This window comes from Nothoprocta perdicaria, unplaced genomic scaffold (assembly GCF_003342845.1).
Source record: "Nothoprocta perdicaria isolate Ctin4 unplaced genomic scaffold, notPer1 scaffold_332, whole genome shotgun sequence".
Lineage (NCBI taxonomy): Eukaryota > Metazoa > Chordata > Aves > Tinamiformes > Tinamidae > Nothoprocta > Nothoprocta perdicaria.
Window position 1 is genome coordinate 238,219 of NW_020455569.1, and position 24,007 is coordinate 262,225.

At 53.3% G+C, this 24,007-nt stretch overlaps 2 protein-coding genes across 2 annotated transcripts in view; both read right to left on the minus strand.

Moving 5' to 3' along the window:
- The window catches only part of LOXL1 (lysyl oxidase like 1), an 11,564-nt gene extending 11,422 nt beyond the window's left edge, over positions 1–142 (minus strand). Inside the window, exon 1 of the mRNA XM_026043649.1 lies at positions 36–142. Coding sequence (XP_025899434.1) covers positions 36–142 — 107 coding nt within the window. The remainder of the gene's footprint in view (positions 1–35) is intronic.
- An 11,945-nt stretch (positions 143–12,087) lies between these two features.
- Positions 12,088–20,984, minus strand: TBC1D21 (TBC1 domain family member 21). The gene is made up of 12 exons (XM_026043650.1): positions 20,853–20,984; positions 19,836–19,943; positions 18,407–18,510; positions 17,857–17,951; positions 16,939–17,049; positions 16,647–16,747; positions 16,303–16,399; positions 15,707–15,807; positions 14,001–14,117; positions 13,499–13,588; positions 12,645–12,775; positions 12,088–12,100 (listed from the first exon to the last, which is right to left on the minus strand). Exons 1-12 carry the CDS (start codon positions 20,982–20,984, stop codon positions 12,088–12,090), a joined length of 1,200 nt encoding a protein of 399 aa, XP_025899435.1.
- Positions 20,985–24,007: the final 3,023 nt, after the last annotated feature.

Sequence of the window (24,007 nt, forward strand, 5' to 3'; positions counted from 1 at the left end):
TGAGCAGGCTGTAGAGGCGGCCGTTGTTCTCCCACTGGATGAGCTGGCGCCAGGGCTCGTCGGCGCCCGGCGCCCGCTGCGCCCGCGCCAGCAGCGCCGGCAGCGCCAGCAGCGCCCAGAGCCCCCACGAGCCGCCCGCCATGGTGGCCGGCTCCTCTAGCGGCGCCCGGCACCCCGGCACAAGGCGGCCCGCAGCCGCCGGCCCCGCGGCRCTTCCTCTCCGCGCGGCGGCTTCCCCGGGCCCGCGGCGCTAGCGCTGCCCATTCCCGTCGGGACGCATGGGGAGCGGCGAGGGGGGACGCGGAGCGGGAAAGGCAGCCCCCGGGCGCCGGTCCTGGCTCTGCAGCGGCGCGGGGCGGATTTCACATGGCGGCGGCAGCGGCGGCCCCGCGCTGGGATGTCCCTTCCTCCCGCTCCGGCGCGCTGGCTCGCCGCGCGCTGGAGGGATTCGCTGCTCAGCTCAATGAATAAGCGAGAGGCTGCGGAGCGGGGGGAAAAAAAAAAGGAAAAGTTTGGAGGGTTTCGGGCCAGCCCATGCGCCTTGCTGGGTCCTAGAGGCAACCGGCCGCCCTGCGCACGGCCGCTGCGCACACCCACGGCCGCCCCACGCGCCGGCCCCCCACGCGGCCCCCCTGGGGATGCCGGTCCCACCACCCGCAGCCACAGCCCTGTCCCCAGCCCCACGGGGGCCCCCCCGCCCCGGAGCTACGGGAGGGGAAAATGCCTCCAGAAGCTGAGCTAAACCCCTCGGGAGCTGGTGCAAATTGCAAAATACCCCCCCAAAACACTCCCACCCACCCGGAGCTGAGGGCCCAGCCTGGGTATGGAGAGGGGTTGCTGATGGACCTACCGCTGCCGGCACCAGCCTCCTCACCTAAGGGAAAAGCAGCAAACCCCCCTTGCCAAAAGGGAACTTCCACCCCCAGATTTCTCCCCATTTTGGGGCCAATTCCACACCCTTGTGCCCCAAAGCCATGCAGGTTTTGCATACCGCAACACTCACTAACTCCAGTGGGAATGAAGGCGTAAACATCAAATAACTTGCACGGATGGTGACGCCGTGAGAAATATTGGAGGAATTGCCCCCCGTTCTTCGCTGCACCGTTGGGGGAGCCCAAGAGTTTGAGCCCGGACGCCTGGGCCCGGCTGCCAGGACCGCTGCCACTTGGGAGCAACCCACTGGAAAGAGGAGGGAGGGCAGGGGAAGACTGAGGTTTTGCAGCACAAAGATCTCCGATATAACAGCTGAAATGGGTCTTTGGGCTTTTTCCCCCCTTAGCAAACCCCTGCACAGCTGCTCGGCTGCCGCTTTAAGACCCGACCACACAGACGGGCGCTTTGCGGGCGGATATTTTTCTCTTTTCTCCTTTCCCGCCCCTCCTGCTGCTGATTTCGCTCCCAGCCCCGGCTCCGGGGACAGCGCCGGGATGCGGGGGGGGGCGCAGGGGGACCCCATGGGGCCGGGCCGGCCTCRCCGCGATCCCCGAGGGCTTCTCTGCTCCCGGGGATTTGCTTCCCGGGGCCGCCCGCGCTCCTCCCGTCCCCCGGGGGCCTGGAAATACCGGCGTTGCTGCAAGGGGCAGCGCAGGAGGGAGCGCGGGGCCAAGCCGGCCGCTCGCCAGCGCTGGGCATCCCGCGGGAATGGTGCGCCCGGCTGCGGGGAAGGCGGGAAGCGCCCGGCTCCCCCCGGCCTGGCCCAAATCGGGGTGCTGGGGCGCGGAGGACGGCCGGCCCACGCGGGACCCTGCGCCCGCTAGATGGTGCCACAGGCCCGCGCTTGCGTGGCCACCGGCTCGCGTGGGGGACAGCAGCTTGGGGCGGCCCCCGGCATCGGTGACAGAGGGAGGCGGATGGAGCCGGGAAGTGACGGGGAGGTCAAGGGCACAACAGCCTGGAGAGTCACCCACGTTTTCTGCCCTTACGTCTCCGAGAGTGTCTGCGTCCCCATCAAACACCCAAGGAAACCAAGGCATGAGGGCTGGGGACAGTCCCCTCGGGTCCCTGCGTGGGGTGCTCCCTCCCGGCTCCCCACGGGGATCACAATGCTGCTTTCCAAGACCCTACTGTGGACCCCGGAACCTGGCCATCCTGCCTGCAGCTCCCCATAAAACACAGCAATTGCCGGTACTGTTAATTCATTTGAACCCAAAGCAATTATATTATTTAGCGACTTAATTGCCTCAATACAAGTTTTCTATTATTATCTTATATATATATATATATATATATATATATATATATATATATACACACACAAAATGTATATAGAATGTGGTGTCACGCGCTGCACTCCTGACCAAGAGAGCATCATCTCGGGGACAGAGTGAGGAGCTGCCCGGGATGGAGTTGCTAGTTTGGCTCAGCCCTAGTATAGAGCGAGGTGAAATGACCCAGCGAGGAGCTCRTGCAGCTTCTCCGGGCACCAGCGAGCTCCTGCGTGGGCAAAGCTGCCTCCCGAAGACAGCGAGCGGGAGGCCGCGGAGCTCCRAGCGCGGCCTCCGCCGGGAGCATCCCGCCAGGGAGCATCCCGCCGGGCAGCTGCCGCGCTTCCCTGGTGCCTCCTCCCTGGCAGAGCCCGCGCGCAACCTGTTTGCGCTGTTGCTGTGATTGCTGCCTCCTCGGCGGAGGAATGACCTCCTTTCCCGATGATCAAAAAGCTTTTCTCTCCCCAGACAAAAAGGGTGGGGAAAAAAAAAAAAAAAAGAAAAAAAAGAAAAATCAAGATTAAAAGAAAATAATCAAAACGCATTTTCTCCCCTTCTGTCTGATCCATTTAATTCTCCAGATACGCTCCTGTTGAACAATTTCATGGAGCATTACGCAGAGAAAGGCCCGCTTTCTTTTGGAGTCAGCGGTTCCCCTGGCCTGCCGCCTTGGCCCGCTCCACACGCCGGTGCATCCCGGCTTCGCTTTGAAGCCCCAAAYAAACAAACTGCGAAGGCGGCTCAGCTGGAAAGCCATGGGGACAGCTGCTATGAGTCCGACAGGCCTCAGCCCGAGGCGGAAGGGAGCCGGGGCACTCGAGGAAACCTTGGGAACTAAATCGCCGTTGCCGCAGCCACCGTGCACCTCGCGCGAGCGCTGCAGCCAGGCTTGGCTTGTACGTGAGCCTAAGTGGAAGGCCCTTTATTACTTTTATCTCCGCATCTCAATTGACGCACTCACCGGCTGGGTGCAAACAAGCCCTTAACTTCCTCCCCGCCGGCCGCCAGCAGCCACAAAGGTGCTTCGCCGCGATTGATGCCTCCGGCTCGCCGCTTCCCGCTTCGACCTGCGGCTGACTGCCCAGCCAGGGAAAGGTGCGTTCGTCATCCTGCCCCGCTGCTGCTGTTGGCAGGAGATGGGCCAGGGCATGTGCCCAGCGGGACTCGTAGGAAGGACTTGGGCCAAGGTTCAYGGGCTCTGCGTTGTATGAGGATGAGTCAATCCTCGTACATGAGGATGAGTAAATCCTCTGGTTGTATGAGGATGAGTGAAGGTTTCCAGCTACATCAGAGTATTGGACACAGCAGGAACTCGGGCTCTGTCCCTGTCTCTGCTATGGGGCCTTGGGTGAATCACTTTCTGCGCCTATTGCTCCACCTTTACTTAAATAACACAGATTCAAGAGCAATTATACATCTGAAAGAGATGTCTTCTGTCTACGGAGTGAAAGGAGGTCTCCTCTGACAGAACAGGAGTTGTAATTCAGCCCCAAGAGCTCAACATGCAGAAGACCTGGATGCTTTGTGCTGAAAGAGCTTGGGAAATGTATTGACAGAGAAGATGCCAGGGCACAGCAGCCCTGCACAGCAGTGAGGCTGGCAAGGCCTCAGCTTACAAAGAGTCTAAACCCCTGAATTTGTCCAACTAGCTGAAGAAAAACCCCGCTTTGGTAGCGTTGACTTGCCTTGAAAGGTCAGCGAGCTGAGGCCAAACTGAGGAAATGCTGCACAGTACTGCTAGCTGTCCTGAAGGCTCAGGTTTGTTCCCCACATGCATAAGGCTCATATCTTTTATGAAAATTTTCTCCACCTTGGAAAGAGGCCCAAGAGGAGGCATTTTCAGGTCATATCTCCATTTAATGTGCAGCCAGCTGGATGTGTTTGCACATCCCTGGTTTCCTCCTCTTCAGCAAGGGAAAGGAGCAGGGAGCCTCTCTCCCACCTAGCACCAGCCCAGCTAGACTCTTTGCACCACCACTTTGCATCATCATTCGTCTACAGAAAGGAGACCCCAGCCCTGGGCCCAGCTTTGCATGTTCTTGGGCAAACTGGGCTTCCCTGCCCCACGCTTGACCCAAAAGTTGAGCCCCCTTCTTCCACGAGCAGCCCAGGAAGGGAGAGGATGTGCAGGAGGGGACAAGAGGCCTCCTCCAAGCACATTCCACATGGATTCATATGCTTGTTTACAGCTTCCCACTATTTATGAACTCTTGTAACGCTCCTCTCGCAGCCAAATATCAGCTTTGCTTTCCATGCTGATTTTCATCTATTGCATTTAGCAATTAAAGGTGATTTTCTTTCCCCTCATGTTTCTAATGGAGCTTATAATTAACATGCTTTTGATTCACTTCCTTGCTTGCACGCTGGCCTCAGATGTCAGCGAAGCCCTCTGATGATCACACYGCCTCTGGGCTCTATTTATAGCCGGGCTCAGCTTTGGATGCAAGACCATGGGGAGGGGAAGGAGCAGGGACRGGAGGACTGAGAAGTCGGGCTGAGCTCTGGCCTCTGCTGTAATCCGCTTTGCCCAAGTCCCTTGATCCCTCAGGATACTCCATCCACGGAGCTTTTTCCCTGCAAAGTCTCCCTTTGCCATCTGTTTGCCAACCTGGCCCTTGCCTCCAGAGGGGCTCTGCATGGAGCCCCACGGGTTCCCCAAAGCCTCTCGGGCAGGGAAGCCCCTGCAGAAGATGCTCTCCAGGCCATGGTGGCTTCTCACCACCAGCCCTGGGAGACCTGGGCTCCAGCCAGCTCTTCTCAGGAACCCCAGGGTCTACATCAGGCCATAACATCTTCTCTGCTCCAGCAGCAGAGCCTGGGAGGTGTCACCAGCCCAGAGAAGAGCACTGGGAGACAAGGACCCCCAGCATCAGAGCTGAGTCTGACCATGGGGGAGTCGCTAGGGACAGAAGAGCACCCCAAGGTGCACAGGGGTGCCGGCCAAGATGGAAAGGCTGTGTCAGGACCACCTTTTCCTAGGGGTTTCTTTCTGGGCACGAGGACCTTTGGAGCCGGGCTCGGGGCAGAGGCAGGCGCTGCAAGCCCGGCAGCACCACCGAGGATCTTCCTCTGGAAGGGGAACGGAGCCGTGCGATGAGCGGGGCAGAGCCCGGCACGCTGCCGTGGAGCCCAGGGCACCTCATGCAGGATGGACCCAATTAAACCTGGCTGGGGAAAGTCTCCCAGCTCCGCATCCCGAGGGGCRACTTGGCACGTGAGGAGGAGGAGGGTTTTAGCAGAAGCCCTCGGAGATGATGCACAGCTGCTGAGAGCGATGGGATTTGACCTGGCCTAATAGCTCAAATTAGCCCTCGGTGTTGGACCGGCTACYGGGGAAATGAAAGGTGCCTGGAAAAGCTTCCCTTTAATCCAAGAGGCAGCTGGCTCCCGGGCTTATACCCCGAAGCAGGAGCACGCAGAGTGTGTGCATTTGGCCAGAGGTTTCTCTKAGCTCCTGTAAATTTAATAAAGTTGTCACCCTAATCTAAATCGCTCTGCATGAGGAATGGTTGCCTCCGTTATCTCGGCAAACCTCCTGCCTTTGGTTTCCGGCCCATCCGGATCGCTTTAATGTTTTGCAACCCAATCTAGCTCTTAACCAGGCCAGGAAAATCCACCCCGCTCCTTCAGACAAGCTTTCCAGCCAAACGAGGCTTTCCCGAGCGCCTCCGTCTCCCTGGGAACTCCGCTCCCCAGGACCCTGGGGCGCATCTGCCACCCACGAGCAGGGTCCCACTCGTGGCCAGCACTCAAGGCCACGTTCCCTGGCCTTGCCCGTTACCTCCAAGGGCTGCGGGCAGCAGGGCGACGGTGGCTCCTCTTCTCCAGCGCCCAAACTTTTCCAGGGCGCGAGTCGCTGCTGGAGACGCTGGACGGCTCCCGGCCGGGGCTGCAGCGTCGAGGAGGCAGATCCCGCTCCCGGGAAGGCTTAACAAAGCCCAGCACGGCCCCTGTCTTTCCTGCAGTGGCTTTCCAAGGAGAAACACCACCCACGGCCGTGACAAATGTCGCCTTTGTCTCGCTCGCAAGTGGAATATATAAAACCCAGAGTGTGGCGGCTGCTTACACGCTGGAGTGGTAGGTGTATAAATATATAGTGAATAAAATGAATAGTTTTGTTTGTTCTGCTCTTATCTAATTTAATAGCTTCTGGGTGAGCGATTACTCTCTGTAACAAGAGCAAATAAGCAGCATTAGTGTAATTGGGTGAATATTACTGTGTTTTATGCTCCATAATGCAACATTAGGACCTCAGCACTTGCTCGTGAAGGATGTCTTTTTGCTCCGGTCACACCAAGGCTGGAGGGAGAGTGGCCTGGTTAGTGTATGTGTGTGTTAGCCCTGGTTTACAGGGGAAGATGGAAAATGCAGCTCCGCTCTGGCGTTCCTGACTAGGCAGCACTGGCTTTTCCCCTGTGCTACGGAGGATCTGCAGGATCGGATGGGTCCTGGAGGAGCATCCGAGATGTCTCGCTATAGGACCAGGTGCATTGGAGACTGTGCTGCTCCTTGAGGTCGCCCAGGCAAGCGGCTGCATGCTGGGTGCCCAGGCTGGAGATTGGAAGGCCATGGGCCACAGAACCGCTCACCTCCTCATCTGCTGCAAAGTCCTCCAAGTCTGGCACTTGGTTTTCTTTTGGTCCAGTTCAGGCCAGCTCTGAACTCATCCTGCCTGTGCTCCGAGCACGTACGTCCAGCAAAAGGTGACAGTAGCACACCAAAGCCATGCAGATCCCTGGGATGTGAAAAGCAAAGGGAAAATTCAGCTGTCAGGGAYGGAAGAGAAATCAGCCCGTGTCGTCTTCCGCTGGACCAGCGACGCACACGGGTTTAAATGGTCATTAATGCAGTCCTTCCTGCCTGGAATCATATCTGGGTTAATGTCCTCGCTTGCGTCCGCTCCRTGATGGACATCTCCATTAGAAGCAATTGAAGCAGCGGCAAGGGCTGTCTGGGGAGAAAGAGAAATGGGCTTTGGGGCTGGGGAGGGGTGGAGATTTCACATAATTCAACTTATTTTCTTTGTTACTGCCGACGAAACGAAGGAGACAGCTCTGGAGTTGTTTTTGCAGAGAAGAAATTGGGAAAATGTAGTTAAGAAGCAGGCTGCTTTGGAAACACCCGTGGGCTCGAGGATGCTCCGCTTCTTCCGTGCGCCCCGAGAGCAGCCCAAATCCCCGGCCCTGATCCGGTGTCACGGTATTAGCCAGGTAAAAGCTCCCTGAAGCTGGGAAAAGCCGCTCGGAACCTGCTCACTGATGGTTACCCAGGAACCTAAGGAGTGACCCCAAGGGAAGGGGACACCCTGTGTCCCCCTCACCCAGCCCCCTGCACCCCATCTCCGCGGGGCAGAGGCAGCGCATCCGCAGCAATGGGGAGCCCCCTTGGCTCTACCATCTCCCATTGAAACCCCCAAGACTCCAAACCTGGATCTGCTTCTGTGCGTGTGGATGCGACGAGCCCCAGTTGAAATTAAAATATAGGAAAGTAAGAAAGGCAGGCTGGAGAGAGGATCCAGACTGGCTGCCCCCTTCTCTCGGCTGCAGCTACAGAGCTGATTTCCACAGCACTTAAAGGCTGCAAAAACATTTTTGAGGTAGGGGCAGAGGTGAATTGCTGCAAAAACAGAGCTGAATTGTGGTGAACAAAGAGGAACCGGGCTCCTGGAAAGCTGGACRTGGCCCTTACGGCCCTCGTGGCCCCATGCAGATCCAAGAGCCGGACCGGAGCATCCCTGCCTACCCCTAGGCTGAGTTTCCCTAGGCTGAGCCTCCTGCATCTCTGAACAGAGGGATCCTSGCAGGGGAACATTGTCCCTTGCCAGAGTTCCCTTCCTTGGGTTGGGCAAGCGTCAGCACTGGGCTCCTAGCCCTGCTTTTCTCCTACCCTGCTGGGCCACGAAGGGTCCCCAAAGAAAACCAGCCCCTCTCCGGCACATCAGCACCCTGCTCAGAGACCCCTCGCGAGCAAAACACGTGTCCTCTTTAAACCTTTTACCGGGGTTAGCTCCGGCGGGGACCAGGCTGCTTATCAATATGCTCTGGTTGATCCCGCAAAGCCGCCTCGCGCCGCCAATCCGCACACGCGCCCGTGCCGCGGCGCCTAAACCCGGCCGAGAATAGCACAGACCCAAATCGGATCACGCTCGTTGACTAACCTCATTAATCCCACGGAGGGAAGCCCGCGAGGTCGGGRAATTGCTGGTGCGAGCGCAAAGCCGGCTTCACTTCGATAAAAGGAGTTTATGCTCTTCTGCCTTCAGATCTCCGGGCTGTGGGGAGGCCGTGTCCTCGCTGTTCTCCTGGAGCTATTTGTGGCCTTGTTGAGCGTGCACAGGTTTCCCCATGCATGCGCTCATGCTGGTGCTGGTGCCTCCCCACCCCTGCTTTATTTAACCCCACCACCTCAGACCAAGATGCTTGGCCAACAGCAACCCTTATACTAACATATCTCATGTTGAGGAATGGATGTTCCTCAACACATGGAGGAACCTTCTGTAGCCCTCCGTGACCCAGTCACCAACCTCAAAGCTCGCGTTCATGCAGGGCAAGGGCTCCCATGGAAGACCCACTGTCATCTCCAGGTTGGAGCTGACAAGATTAATGGGGAAGTACCTCCTGCCCGCTCACCCAGACCTGCAAGGAAGAAGAAAACCCAACCCTTTGGGTTAYTCATCACTTCTGCCAAGATTGCTGCTAACCCTCCCAGCTCAGTGCGTCCTGCTAGGGGTCTTCTCTCAATGGGTGGTCTTCTCTCGTGCTCAATGAGCACTATATGAGCCAGCACTGTCTCTGCCTGGTCTGGGTGACACTGTGGAGAGTCTCTTGCTTCTTCATGGCAGTGGGGCTTGTCCCATGAGCTCAACTCCGTCCTGGAGACAGACTTTGCCTTCCCCTCCTCTCTCTAGGCAAGATAAAAGGCCCAACTTATGGGTTGATCACAAGAAGCAGGAGAGCACTTCCACTGCTCATTGCCCTGCTTGAGTTTCCACTGCTCTCATTTCCAGGTCAGATTTCAATCCATAAATATTTGAATACCGGAACCTGATGCATCTTATTTCACCGAGGAAGCTAAGAGATTGCTTCTTGCCATCGCGCTCGCTGCATTTGCTACATCATCCATTAGCTTTTGGGAGCTGCGGAAAGCCTGAGGAGCTCCCAGGGACGTGGGACAGCAGCGAGCTCTGGCCAGTGACACCTCGTAGGGCTTACCGGGTACAGCACCACGCAAGAAGGGAGCAAGCAGTGGGGTTAGCTCACCAGCCATAGCTGGGCAACGGTGGATATGCACGACCAAGAAGCCARCAAGGACAGGTTAAAGAACAGGCAAGGATTTCCCACGGGTGCAGGGTTTCTCCTGAACGTGGTAGCTGCTCAAGAACAGCCGATGATGCTTTCTCGGAGCCCACAGTTTGCAGCAGACCAAGCACCGCCCCAGGAGGGTCGCGCTGACCCTGCGTTGGAGATGCTCCTTGGATGCTCCTCTAGGAGGTCCCGTCACCACGAGTGTCACCAGCACGCTCATGCCCACCAGCGGCACGGGGAGCGAAAGTCCCTCCGTGCACAACGGGCCCCGAAAGGGAGGAGAGAGASCAGGAGGAGAAGCGAAGCAGCGCTGCTCGGAACGCAGAATCTTGTTAAAAATCTCAGCAGGGACCCSGTGTAATTAATACGAACAAATTCATCTCGGAGCAAGCTCTCCTTGAGTTCGAAATAAATCAGGAGCTGCCACATGGCACCATCACAGAGAGCAAGTTATCACRTACATATGTGTGTATCTATGTGTACATCAGCAGCACATCTCACAGGTGAGACCGCTCCAAAGCACAACTAACACTGGGACAAGCAAGACACAATGCAGCTGGCTGAAATCCTATTAAATCTGAATTTTAGTTAATGGGAGGGAGATTAAAAACGAAAAAAAAAAAAGCAAAGCTGACTTGGAGCAATTACCGTGTTTAGGAAAATAAGCCCGAGTTCTCGGCAGTGTTTGCTGCTTTTACTGGGTGAAATAGAAGGAATAAATAAGTAAATGGAGTTGTGTTTCAAGTTTGCAGAAGGTCTACCTTATTTATTCACAGCTAAAAGATTTTCTCTTTCCCTCCCCAGCAGCAAAAGGGAGAGAAATCTTAAAAACAAAATGCAAACGAAGGTTTTATTTCCTCAGAAACAAGCTAACAGCAACAACTAACTAATGCTCTGGTGCTGCTTCTGTTTTCAAATTGGCTATCTGAAATCTCCCATTAAGAAAACAAACTAAAAGTTTMATTTGGGGAGAAATGGCCTGGCAAACTAGTCCGGAATTGTCCTGGTCTGATTTCCATCTGCTCTTCAGCAGCCGCCTCTTCCTCTTCCGTTGCAGTGCCAGGTTTTCTCAGCATTTCCTTCAGGAATTGGTGGTCACTTGTGTTGGTCGTTACTTCCTCAGCGCTCTGCCAAAGCCAASCCTATCCTGTTCCCAAGCAATCCCTCGGCCCAACTGTCACACCTGGGGACAYGCACAGCTTGGTAACTTCTATGCTGCCAGCAAGAAAAGCCGAAAACAGCTCCCGGGATTAAGGCTGTAAAGGCACCAATGTGTTATGAGGTCCTGCAAGGGCAAACAGGGACATCTTTTCTCCATCGTCACGCTCTGTCTCATAAAAATGTCTTAAAATAATAACCCAAACACACTTAACTCTGTCGGCTCTTCCTTGCAGAAATGCAGGAGCTGCTGCTTTAGCGGTGGAGCAACGACGAGTCAACCACAGCCCGTGTGGTTGCTTCCCTGGCAGATCCCTCTGTAGGCCCTATGAGTCTGGCCATGGTGACCCTGAACTCAGCCCCAGACCAGCTGCTGGCCACAGGCTGTCCARCACGTCCCATTTTGCCCAGCAGAAGAGCTGTATTTCAGTTGGCACCGCAATCCCTGCGGACAGCCCAAGGCTTGGTCCAGAGAAGATGGAGCAGAATTAGGACACACGGAGCCAGGTGCTGCTTCACAGGTCTTCAAAATCCTCCTCAAACTCCCTTCTCCGCACAGGCTCCCGCTTCCCAGGAGTGGGAGAAGGCCTTCATCCCCAGAGTCCTTCCCAGTCTCCTTCTCCTCTCACCAGCCCTTCTTATCTCCCAAATGAAGTATGTCAGGCAGCATTAGCTCAGCCTCCCCTGATCCCTGCCCAGGGAGCATCTCTTGCAAAACAAATAGCTCGGTGTCAGCAAAAGTGTCTGCAGTGATAAAAGCTGCTCAGCAGCGGAGGCGAGATACAGTTCTGTATTAATATCCACGGGACGCTTCCAAAGTTATTAGGGCCTTGAATATATCGGCAGATTTTCTGCTCCACCTGCCAACCCATAGGAGAACGGATGAATTCCTCATGCTAGCTGGAGTGTCTTCCCTCTCCTTCTTTGACCCTCGTGGAGATTTATGASCCTTCTGGGGGTTTTGTCTTTCCAGGGACATGACAAAGTCTCCAAACGTGGCAAAGGGCTGAGGACCTGCCTGCTCGTCAGCAGGTGATGCAGCACATTCCGCTTCAGCACAACRTGCGGCCAGCCCACCTAAAGCAATCCCTGTTGTACCCCTTGAAAAAAAAAGCCAGGAGGGAAGGKGTGCTGCACCTTCTGCATCAGTTTGCTGGGCGAAGGATGTGTTCTGGGTGGAAGGAGCAGCGCAGCAAACCCACCAGCACAGGGATGCTCCACACGTGTGCCAGCTGCAGTGCTCAGTAGCCAGCCGGAGAAGCTGGAGCTTTCCTGGACCTTCAAACCCACAGACATGGGGATCTACTTCCACTCAGGAAAAATGGTCTCGTGGCCAAGGTGCTAGGGACCTCACCAAAAGCTGTGCTCACAGGCAGAGATATTGCCCTTGCTCCCAAGTTATTGCCTTGTCTCTGCTTGCCTCAGTTTACCCATCTGTGAAAAAGAGGGAACAATTCTTGGCAGCTGCAAAAGTACCGGCATGGTTTCTCCCCACAGTGTGCCCCGAGGAGATGCATTTGCAGCATCACGGGGACACGCCGCATGCTCGGCGCTCTTGCCACTCTTGCAGCTTCTCAGGTCGTGCCCTGGCCCCTCGCACAGCCTCCTCCCAGCTAGTTCCATCTCTGTCACATCTGCTGAGCATCACCTGCGGCTTCCACAGCGCCTGTCAGGGTCACTTTGAACACGCCACCGTGCAGCGGGTGGCCGTGCTCCCTTGCAGTCACAGTTTTCCTCCTTGTTCTTGTTTATTTTGTCCTTAACTAGCCAGGCGCTGGGGAATATCGGCCTTTCTGGCTCTTTCCAGATGAAAGAGAAACAACAGAGGGAGGGAGGCAGCCAATGCACACGCAAGGTGCAATGCAGAGAGGTGTTTGCTTTCTGCCCCTCCTCTTCTCCAGATGTGCCAAGTTTCCAAAGTACACGTGGAATCGGTGCTATCTCCATCCTGCCCTGCAGTCAACCCCATCCCACTCACCTTCCCTGCAGAGCTGAAGCCTTGCTGATGAGCTGGACATAGGCCAAGGAGTGGGAACTCAGTGCCTGCTCTGTGTCCATCCAGAGGTGCAGCATTTTCCATGGCCAGTTGGTGTCTGTCTCCATCACAGTCTGGTCCAYCACATCAGTGGCTCATGAGAAAGCTATGGGCAGTCTCGTGCTCAAAGATGAGATATCTGATGTCAAACTCAGGCTTCATTAGCACAAGTCCTGCACAAGCTAGGACATTAAAGGATCTGAGCGGGCGCCAGCCTTAAAACACAGCCAGATCCTGCACTACGAATGACAGGAGAGTGGATGCCTTCACTTCTGCCCAGGGAAGGACTGTCCTTCTGCATGGGCTCTTCCACGTAGAAGTAGGAGCTGGGAGGCTCTTGTCTCCCAATGGCCCTTTGCCTTCCCAGTTCCCTTCTTTCAGCCTGCTGCTAGCACCATAGGTCAGACAGTGCCCTGGCCCCAGCTGGGATGATACCAAGTTGGTCAAGGGCGGAACAGGACAGCAGGATCAAAGCTGGGTGCCAATGGGCCAGGCATTTCAGTCCTGGCCGCAAGATCCACACAAATCGCTGTGTTGCAAGATGAGATCCCATCTCCTGACCAGCGCAGATGAACAGCAGAGCACAAAAAAATGCCAGGGTAAGCAAACTTCCCCATGAAACCACACCAGCCTGTGTGCACGTATTTATTGCATCCAGTCAGCTTGCCTCCTGCTCCTATTTCCTTGCCTGGGTGAAGAACTCCATGAGTGCAGCCGGCACCTGGGAAAGAGCGGTTGAGGTCACAAAACGATGGCTTCTTCCCTGCAGCTTCCTCCTGGGGCATCCTGCATCTCACCTTGTCCGCATGTTCCAGGAGGCGCTYGTAGGTGGAGCAGGCCTCAGAGATGAGCTGGTCGGCATCCAGGTCCACAAGGTTCCCGCAGAGCTGGCCAGGGAAGAGATGGAGGAAAATCAGGGCAGTCTCACGCATCCGCTCAACTTCTGAACGGGGGGAGAGCTGGGAGAGAGGGTTGGAAGACCAAAGCCCCAACTTTCACATTTGAATCTCAGTCCGATTCTCTTCTTCCTCTCCAGGATTTTCTCACTCTTCTCAGGGAAATAAAGTCATTTTTGCAGGCATGCTAGATTGGCAAAACCCTGCTTGGAGACAAGGTAGGAGATGCCTTCACATCAGCCTACCTGCATCACAAGCCAGCATGTTCCTTTAGAACCAAACCACTTCCAAAAACTCAAATTCGAGGTTTTTCCTTTGAAACCACTTCCAGAGAGCCCTGGCAGCCTGGGGTCCAGGAATGCCCCCAAAGCAGTGGGATGGGATGTCCCGCACAGCCACTCACCATCAGGATGTCGTCTCCACTCATGTTCTCCCGCAGGATCTGGTCTCTCACCGTCTGCAGCAGCGTGTAGGCCACAATCACTTGGAAATTTCGGCAGGGCTTCCCTATCAAGAAAACCTTTGGAGGGGAACAGATGGGAGAGGAGCAGGGGGAAGAAAGCCTCAGGAAGCCTACAGGCAAAATCCCCAAGCCAGCAAAACGGAGCGTCTCACACTAAGAGCAGAGCCTCCCGCTAGGCTGAAAAACAGCAAAGCTGCAGCACAAACTCCTGGATGTTCCTCCTGACGGTTTTGGCTCAAATGACACCAATTGCAGGGAGGGAGTCTCTGGGAACAGGGCAAGGGGGTCATAGTTGTTAAAGGTGTGGGAGGAATTGCAATGGTCCCTCACGGCCCACGCAGGCAGGTCAAGCCCTTTGCACTTGATTGCACCCCAGGTTGAAGGAGGTGTCTGGTGGACCTCTTTGCCATAAGAGCAGACGTAGTGAATGAGCATGCAAGTCCATGCAGCCCTAGATTCTGTTTCTGAGGTTCAGAGATGTCTCTCCTGTCAGCTTGTCCAGTTGGACTCTGCAAGCTGCATCCTCAAAATCCTGCAGCAAGGAGTTCCACAGTCATCACCATTTTCTTCCTGTGGAGGCCTCTATGCTCCAAGACCTCCAAAAAGCAGCAAGGCTCCTGGAGGCCCTGGGGGCACACCAAGTATTTTACTGAACTCTATTTACATCTAAACTCAAAGATCGACCCAGCTAKCTCCGTGCAAGAGCCTTCCGCAGCCAGGGAGGAACAAGTAGTAGGAGACAGAGATATTTTAGATAAATGCACACCAAAAATCACTCCCTGAATAACCTTGCACGCAGACACCCGCATAACCCAGAGTGGGACCAGCTGGGCAATGGGTCTATGGGACCAGGCTGGCAAASAGGTGCACAGGGAGTTTGCAGCTGGCTTCCAAGCCCTGTTCTCGTCTCCAGGATTCCTCCTCCTCCTCACTGCCCAGATGGGGCTCCCGCAGCCCCCGGCTCCCCCTGCCCAGGTGGAGAGGAATTGGAGTGAGCACTTGCTGAAGACTTCATCGAGGGGTGTGCATGGCGCTGTGCAAATATTAATCGAGAATATCAAAACCACCGGGGAGCAGGGCTGAGAAATGAGATGCAAAGAGAAGCTTATGGGGGAGCAGGGAATCCTGCCGCTCTGGCAGCCTCTTTCCTTTTCCTGGAGTCCCAGCCTGGATGCCGGAGCTACGGATCCGTGGGGAGGGCACTGCCTTGCAAACCACTGGGAGCCCTAGGGATAACCATCCTGGGAACAGGGACAAACCCGTCCACGTGGGCAAGTGCTGCCGCGTTCGAAGACCTGCTCCTAACGAAGAGCAGAGTTTTTATTCAGAAAAGAAATCACGAGCTGACTGTAGGTGTTCTGAGATACGGTTGAGGGGGATCCTCTCCCAWGATCCAACTCCTGTGGACCATGAGGAGCTAGATCCTCCTAAAATTGGGTTAAAAGGCATTTAAGGTTTACAGATCTCACCCAAAGGCCAGGCCCATCAAGATCCTCTGCTAGGAATGGGGAATTAGACACCCTATAGYTCTGAGGGGTCTGGATATGGTGATTATTCTCTGTTAAGGACAATATACCTGGCAATAATCCTTCGTAACCCAGGTGTACGTCAAATACATGAAGCTCTTGTCATTAAGAAGTACTCACCTCCCAGAGCCTCCAGACATCATAGAAGGATTTGAACACCCGCTGGAAGGAGAAGGAAAACCAGGGGAACAGTGACTGAATGACTTGTGTGCCTTTTCCCTCTGAAAGATGAGAAGAGCAGACTCCAATCAGAAACTCAAGTGGAATTCAAAGGCAAAAAGACATGTTTGAAAGACATGGAGCRGGGTCACTTTCCACCAAAACAGCATCAGCGTGACTCTGAGAAGGCCTGATCCACCCTTTCCGATGGAAGAGCAGCTCAGCAGAGGAAGAGCTGGAGGAGATGCTCAAAGGCTGTGACCTCAGCTCCATCTCCTCGCAATTCACAGAATACAGATAAATTCAGAAAAGCGAGTGCAAAAGGCTAAGGTCTTTCAAATTGCTCCCAGGCGCTTGTCTCAGGAGAGCCAGGACGTGTAACCCCTGCTCAGTGTCCCTGACCTGCATTCTCAGCGTGATCAGTGGGCAAAGATGAAGTCAATTGCTGTGCAAACATTTACCTTCTTTTGCAGGGATCTGCTGTAAATGCTGCTTTATGACCTACAGGAGCATCTTCTCTGGGCTGGCAGGAGGCAGCAAAGAGGCTTGGGACTTACCCAGGTGTTTCGCAAAGGTGGGGTCCATAAATGCAATGAGTGCCTTGAGCATGATCAAGTTTTTCCCCACACCTATGTTCATCACRCAGCTGTGCTCCTGGGGGAGACAGAGCAGGGACAGTTCAGGTGGCCCAACTCCACCTGTCCCACAAGCCCCAAAAGAACCTAATTTGGCCCCATTCCTATGGCTCCAGTCCCAGCAGAGGTCACCAGCAGAGTCTGGATCCAAGCCTAGGTGATATAACACGGGGTGCTACCCATTAAGMAACGCCCAGGAGTCCTCACAGACCCAGACCTCAGCACAGTACCATCCCCACTAAAGGGACAAGCACCCAGAAACTCACTGTTTTCTGGAGGAAGAACTGGAAGAGCCAGTAGATCTCGTGCTCCTGCTCAGCGAGGAGATGGAAGAGCAGGAGCATCTCGTGGAAGCCTTGCTGGTACTCTGCCAGGAAAGAGGACACGGATGCACTCGCATAGCAAGGATGGAGATCAGCACGGGATCAGAATGGGGTATGTGGAACAGAGGAAAGAAAGGCAAGGAGAAGCCACAGAAACACAGAGGGGAGAAGGGTGGAGAACTTCCCTCTGTGGGCTCAGGTAGGGCCCAGCAAGAGCGGCTCTTCACGCGCTCACCAGCCTCCATGTTGCACACATAGCTGAGCAAAAGGATTTTTTCCATCTGCTTCTTGTCCACCCTGGTTTGGCCTTGGGCATCTCTCGTGTACAGCCTCTGCAGGTCCGAGTCTGGGGAGAGGGAGGAACAGCCACCAGAACTTCACATCTGGAGCAAGCCATTCGAAACCAGGTTGCTTCACGTCATCAGGTCTCCGTACACAMAGACTGAAAGTTTAAGCTCTGAAAACCTTAGTTAATCTCACAACAGCTCTCTAAGCAGAGCACATTGTACAGGAAGATGGGTAATGTTTTCTTCTTCCCCCAAACAACAAGAGGAAGAAATAAAGGAAAGGAGTAAGGAATTATATTTGGCTGAAGTCTTTACATTTTTCTAAGACCTTCTCCAGCTCCATGTAGGACCTTTCCTTTCTGATGCAACTTAGTCTCAGCAAGGCATTAGAAAAAAAACACAGAGAAAAAACACAATCCCTGCCTTCTTGCCTCTGCTGGGTTGATTTATGCAGGTTACATTGATTTGTAACATAAATTTTGCAATATCATTTAAAATTCCTTTTGTTGTACAACTTGGAGAAGCCTAAATGGGAATCTGAATATAATAATGCTCTTCACTGAAGTAAGCTCCTTTCATCCACAAAAAAATGGGCCTGGAGGTGCTCTCCAGACGCCCAGCCTCTCTCTAATGACATCTCTATCTCCTGCCTTTCTATATATAATTCTCTCTCTGGGTCACTTGACCCACCGCTAAAACACTGATGGCTCCAGGCAGTGTTGTAGCAGGTGCTGGYGCTAGTAGTCAAATCCAGCAATTCRGGATGAGAAAAGAGGGAGAAAAATGTCACAAATTGGAGCGGTTGTGGGGGATTTTCGGTGCTCAGAAATACAACAATGAGCACTGGTGCTCTGCGACGCACTTACTGATGAAGCTGCAGACTCGGGAGAAATCCCGGTGCTCCGTCTCCAGCAAGGGCTGTATCTTGTCGCACATCTTGGCCAAGGACTCGTAATTCTTCCTGCAGGAAKGGGACACTTGGAAGGCATGGCCATTGCCAGGGCACTTCCCTGGACATTTGGTGCACAGCAAATCCCAGTGAAGCCTTGGGTTGGGCAGCACCAGTGAGTCCCRTAGTTCCCACCATGGTTGGGATCTGGTCTTCCAAAACCGACTTCTTAAAAAAGAGTGTGAAAAGCATAGAAGGGAATGGCAAAAAAAGGAGCATCTCTTCCAAGGACTATGGAGAACATGCCCCATGTGCATGCCAAGCTCTCAAAGGCACCATCCACACCAGGAGAGCAATCCAGTCTCTCAATACCTGCCCCCACCCAACCTTGAGAGGAAGGATAGACACCTCAGGAAGGTTGGCACCCACTCATAAGGTGCCAAAGGACTGAGTAGAAGAGTACCCACACACGAAAGCCRCTCGACCCCAGGTGACAACTAAGGAAGGGGGCAGCGAGCTGGATGTACCTCCTCATGCCTTCAACGGCAAGCCTCTCGTCACGTGAGCTGCTCCATGAGTAGTATCCCGTGAGGAACTTCCACGCTTCGGACCTCACCGAGGGGTCCAGGCCCTGGGGACAGCAGCATGGGTGGCTCAGGAGCACATAGCCACTAGCATGGTGTGCCAGGCCCTTCCATGGGAACCATGGCCTTGGGGGATGAGTGGAAACATCTTTTGGACTCTATCTGGATAGGCATGCATGAAGCTTGCAGTGGCCCAGACCATGCTATCCAGGCAAGAATTTGRGGGGGTTCCTGTTTTATTGGTAGGAAGCTTCTCATGGTGGTTAAAGTGTTTCCAGGTTGACATTTCACTCAAACTAACCAGTGAGCAGTCACTACTTGGGGTTTTCCAGAGGCTRTTTGACAAGCAATACATATTTCAACAGAAAACAGTTGCAACATTCTCTTAAACAAAGTCATTCCTGTCTCAGTTACAATGCCAGAAGCATTTTCACCAAGATGTCCCGAAACCAGAAGGTTCCGAGCAAACCATCGCCTTCCACCACACAGATCAGCCCTCATCGAAACCTCCCAGATGCATCACCCCGGTCCTRCCCGTCCACAGGGCCACCACCATCACGTCCAAGCGGGCAAGGTCTGATGTGCCCAGCAGTTGTCCCAGCTCACCTGAACTGCCACCAGTGTCCACAGGGGTTGGTTCAAGACCAAAGGGGCTGCATTTAAGCACAACAGTAAAATTGCTCCATAGCAGCTCTGGCGGTGGGAAACAGAGTGTTTTCACAGCTCACAAAAACTGTGACAGGTTGTCTGGGTTCATCTCTAAGCTCTCCTGGCTCCTTTCATGGAAGTGAAAAGCCTTTTTCTTTTTTTTTTTTTCCTTTTTTTTTAAGAGGTTTAAAAAAAAAAAAAAAAAAGGTGTTTTGTGATAAAAATCAATTCTTCCTCACAGGGCAAAGCTGACTAATTTGTAAACTGCAAGAAAAGAAACAGCAGCAAGAAAGCAAGCCGGCAAGCAAAGCCCAACGAGAGGTGTGCGGCATCTCCAGGCGTAGGGATGCTATTTGATCGACAACTTATATATTCTACAAAATAAAAAAAAAATAAACACACCAAAAACACCCAKCCACACTTTAACAGGAATTGTTAACCCTTCAGCTGTCTCCCTAGTCTCCAAAGCCAGGACAGGCAAGCAGGAACACTCTGGGAGCATCAGTTTCCTGGAGCATCACCCCTCCACAGCCATTGGTGATCACCAGTGGTCACCAGTGGCCATCAGTGTGTCATCATGCCAAGAGAAAAATGCAGGTGGTTTCAATGGTCCGTGTCCCCGAGTTCCCTAGGGAAGACTGGGATCCGGGTCTGGACGTGAGAATCCTGAGGCAAAAGGATAACGCACACAGGCTGCCACCCTCCTGGTCTTGGAGCTCCTCACCCTTTCAAGGATGATGGATGTAATAAAATCCCAGGATTTCACCAGGTGGCCGCTCTCATCAAAATAGCCTTCCCATTCGTTCCGGTCGATGGGCAGCTGCTTGGCTTCCTGGGGGTAGGAGGAGAGCTGGGGTTAGTTGGGTGAGCAGGAGAGCAGCTCCAGGTCCCTCCTGGGCTCTGTCCCTTGCTCCTGTGGTGGGAAGAGGCAGCCCCAAGCCAGCATCGTTCCGCTTAACTCCAGTCCAAGCCTGTTTCTTGCAAAGGATGAAAGGCAAGGAGAGCACAGGTTAGAGCTGCTAATTAGGAACGACCGGAGAGGGGAAATTAAGGGAAGCAAAATCAGCAGCACGGGCGAGGAGAGCAAAAGTTATTAGAATCCGGGAGCTCTGCAACCCAGCCGTGCAAACAAACAATTAATAATGTGTCTCCGCAGGCCCAAAGAGCCCGCGGAGAGGCAGTTATCCAAGCAGCAAGGAGCAGGAACGCGCYGGCAATACTGATGCCCAGCTCTTTTAACATCCAGGGGAGCAGGGAAGTTGCCTCCTTTTTTTCTTTCTTCTTCTAATAAAGTCTGGCAGCAAAGTGATGGGCAACGAGAGAGGCTTTTCCTGACTTTGCAGCTCTGGGTGCAGGCACAAATGCCAGGCTGCAGAGCATTAACTGCATTACCCTGAGTGGCATTTGAGAGCAGTGCCCATAGTCGCTGCCCAAAGCCCAGATTTTCCGCTAAGACACATGCACCTGGTGTTTGCAAATTGTTCTGCAGGACTAGGATGCCCCTAAGCTCCCCTGCAAGCCCCCAAAGAGCCATCGGCCTCCTCACTCCAGCTGGTGACAACACCCAAGACGTGCAAGCCCACAGGGCAGACACCACCAAAGGGGCAGGATTTGGAAGGTGGGCAGTTCTTTATATTCGCAGTTTTACTTCCCTTTGGGGTTTGTTAWAAATATATTTTTTAATAAAAATTATATTTTATTTTATTATTATTTTGGCTATCTRCATATTTCTTGATCCCACCTGCCGCTTCAGCACAGGAGTCCCAACAAGAGGTACCAGGTCCGACCGCTGGCCAGTGGCCACACTTACCAGCAGGGAGGAGAAGGAAGACCTGATCTGAGAAACGTTGGCTTCAGAAGAGGCACTTTCCATGTCTCAGGTGGGCCTGCCTCCGAGCGCTCTGCAGCACGATGCCTATGGCTGGAGAGGACTTTGGTGCCTTGCTCTTCCTTTGCACATCTGTGGAATTCCGGAATCACTTCCAGAGMGGAGACGTCGTGCTGGGGGAATGCCACGAGGTCACGGAGACCTGAGGTCACAGTGGCGCCGAGTCACCCGTGACAAAGGCTGCAAAAGTTGGAATTCTCCGTAGGAATGTTGGTCGTCCCAGGCCCCTGCTATTCCCCTAAAGCACCAGGCACAAATCTCAGCAGGAGTCCAGGACAACCAAAGASTTGAGCAACTCTTGGGTTTGCCAATGACCTATTTACAGTGGCTTTGGTGGATCTCAGTCTATAGCCCATGTATAATGTGATTACAAGGCTGTGTAATTGCTGCATAATTGCCCTTCTTCCTGAGGCTGGGTGCACCCTGGGGTTCCAGCYTCTCAATCTTAATTAAAAGAATAAATCTTAATCAATCTCAACCATAATTTCAGGGAGGGGGAGGGGAAGGGAGAGGTCTCTCAGCACTTACCTTTGCAAAATTAACCTTTCAGAGGTAAGATGAACATGAACCGATAGAGTGAAGTTAGCCTGGAAGAAGATCGCAGAGGTGCCAGGCGCCCCATCATTAAGGACCTAATTGAAGAGTATTTTAAACAGCAGTTTGACTCCTCAGCAGCTTATCATTTACAAAACCCTCAGGAAAATCAAGGCCATACACCTGCCAACCACAGAGCGTTTCCAGGCAGACARGATTCCTCATTGCTTTTACAGAGAAGGAGAAGAGGGTGCAAGCAAGGAGACGGTGCAGAGATCCTTGCCATCCTCCCATCATCAACATGCGGGAGGTTCRTCCGTACAAGCAGATCAGCCTCTTCTCATCTTGGAATCAGAGAGAGGCTCCTTTTCCTCTAGTAACAAAGTTCGAAGATCCTGTACACTCCATTCTCTTTTCATTCGCCGTTCACAGCACCTTTGGTTGCAGAAACACAATTACCCGCAGGATCTTGATATGCCAGAGAAAGAAGACTGATTGCCAAGGGACCTTTGATGCACCATGGYTAGGCTGCCTTAAACGTGTGGCCTTCAGCAGCATTGCCTGGCCACCATCTCTGAGAACTGAGCAGATTCCTACTGAGCACGAGTTCCTGGAGGAAGCCTGTCCAACATGGAGAGGCAGCTCCTGGAAATGAGCCCAGATGAGGCAAAYGCATAGGCTGGCACCGCTGTGGAGACACCAAGATGATGATCATGGTCATTGAGCAACCAGGCAATTTTGTGTGGGCAACAAGCTCATGCAAGTGATGTGCAAGGGAAGGTTTGCCCAAAATCTCCATCTTCTTCCCACAGTCCTTATGTAGAGCCTCAAGAACTGATCAACTAGCCCCTCTACCCCACTACTTCTAGTGGGCACCCAAAGAGGAGATTACATGCCTGGAGAGAGCTGAAATAGGRTTATATGATGTGAAAGGAGAGAGGACAAGGCGCAAAGAAATTCTCTTCTACTGCTGTGTTCTCAAGGAGTAACTGGGCCAGAYCTTGTCTCGTAGAATAACTACGTTGTTGTCTTCACTTCTGATGGAGGTTGAAAAGGATCTGCCCCCCTTGCTGTCCAGGCAAACAGAAGCATGTTGAAGAAGGGCTAAAAAAAGTTAAATGAGGAGGAAAAGAGAAAAGAGTGATCCCAAGAAACTCTAGGGAGAACTAATGGAGGAGGAGTACTCAGCTAATTACATTCCCAGAAATCTCACCACTTCCAAATGAATTTTTAATGAAAAAATAATGTTTTTTTTTCCCAGTTATTTAACATAGAAAGGAAAAGCTCCAGAGATTGCCACTTCTGGGCATCTTAAGTTCACACGTAGAGAAATAGAGTTCTTTCCAGATGGGTCATCTTGACCACAGGGAGGTGGACCAGGTGTCAATTTGGCCTCATGCAGACCTGAGAGGTGAGCCTGAACTCACAGCCRGGACCTCCAAAACCGAGAAACCACATGGTCCTCCACCCTCCAGGAGGGTCCACCATGACAGACTCCATCTCTGCACTCATGCAGCATCTCTAGCATTCAGGTCACCAGAGAAGATGCAGCAGGTCATGGTTGAAGGTGTTTTAAAGATTTCACCATTGCATGTTGCTGCTGCTACACCATTTCTACCTCCAGCCCTCTCYCCGAACAGCTGCCTACCCAGAGGGAAGGGTTTCTCGATCTGCTCCTCAGCATTGCAACTCAGTCGCTTTCCAAGCCCTCTAAGAGGGGTCTGCTTGGAGGCAAATGAGTTGGYAGTCCCTTGTGAGCCTTATTCCATGAAAAATTACACTTACCCAGGAGATAAGTAAAAAACGAGTGTAGATATAGGGGAAAAATGTTATTTATTCAAAGATTAAGGGAAAAAAAATATCTAAGGCTACTTTTGAGATAAGAGAGAACTGATCCATACCGTTTCAAACAACCTGCAAAGCTCTAGCGCAGTCAGGCACCCAGTAATGCTCAGAAAAACCTCCCCCCTGCAGGTACCAGAGCTGTATATATGGAGATTTCCCTGGCCAAAGGCCCCTCGCTGCCCTCACAGGCGTACTCACTGACTCCCCATCTCCTCTTGCACCAGCCCAAGAGCACAGAGCCCCTATGCCATGAGCTCCAAGGTCCTCACTGGGCACCATAACTCAGGACCTCACCYCTGGGCTTCACCAAAGCATTAAATAAGACATAGCACTGGTTATCAGAAGAAGAAGCCACCTGGACGCCCTGAACGTCAGGAAAAGGCAAGAAGACAAAACAAGCATGCAGTGATGCTCTCCTCACGGTGCTCAGCTTCACATGGTCACAAGTCCCAGGCAACACATTGTACCAGTACCCCCAAGCTGAAAACCTTAATGATGTTTGAGCTCATTTCTCCCTCTCACCTTCAGCATTTGTCTGGTTCTTTCCCGAATCTATGTTTTTAGTTAACACAACAGCCACAGCTGAGACGAGTTATGGGTTTGGGGAACAAGTCTATTCTTTGTGTTTC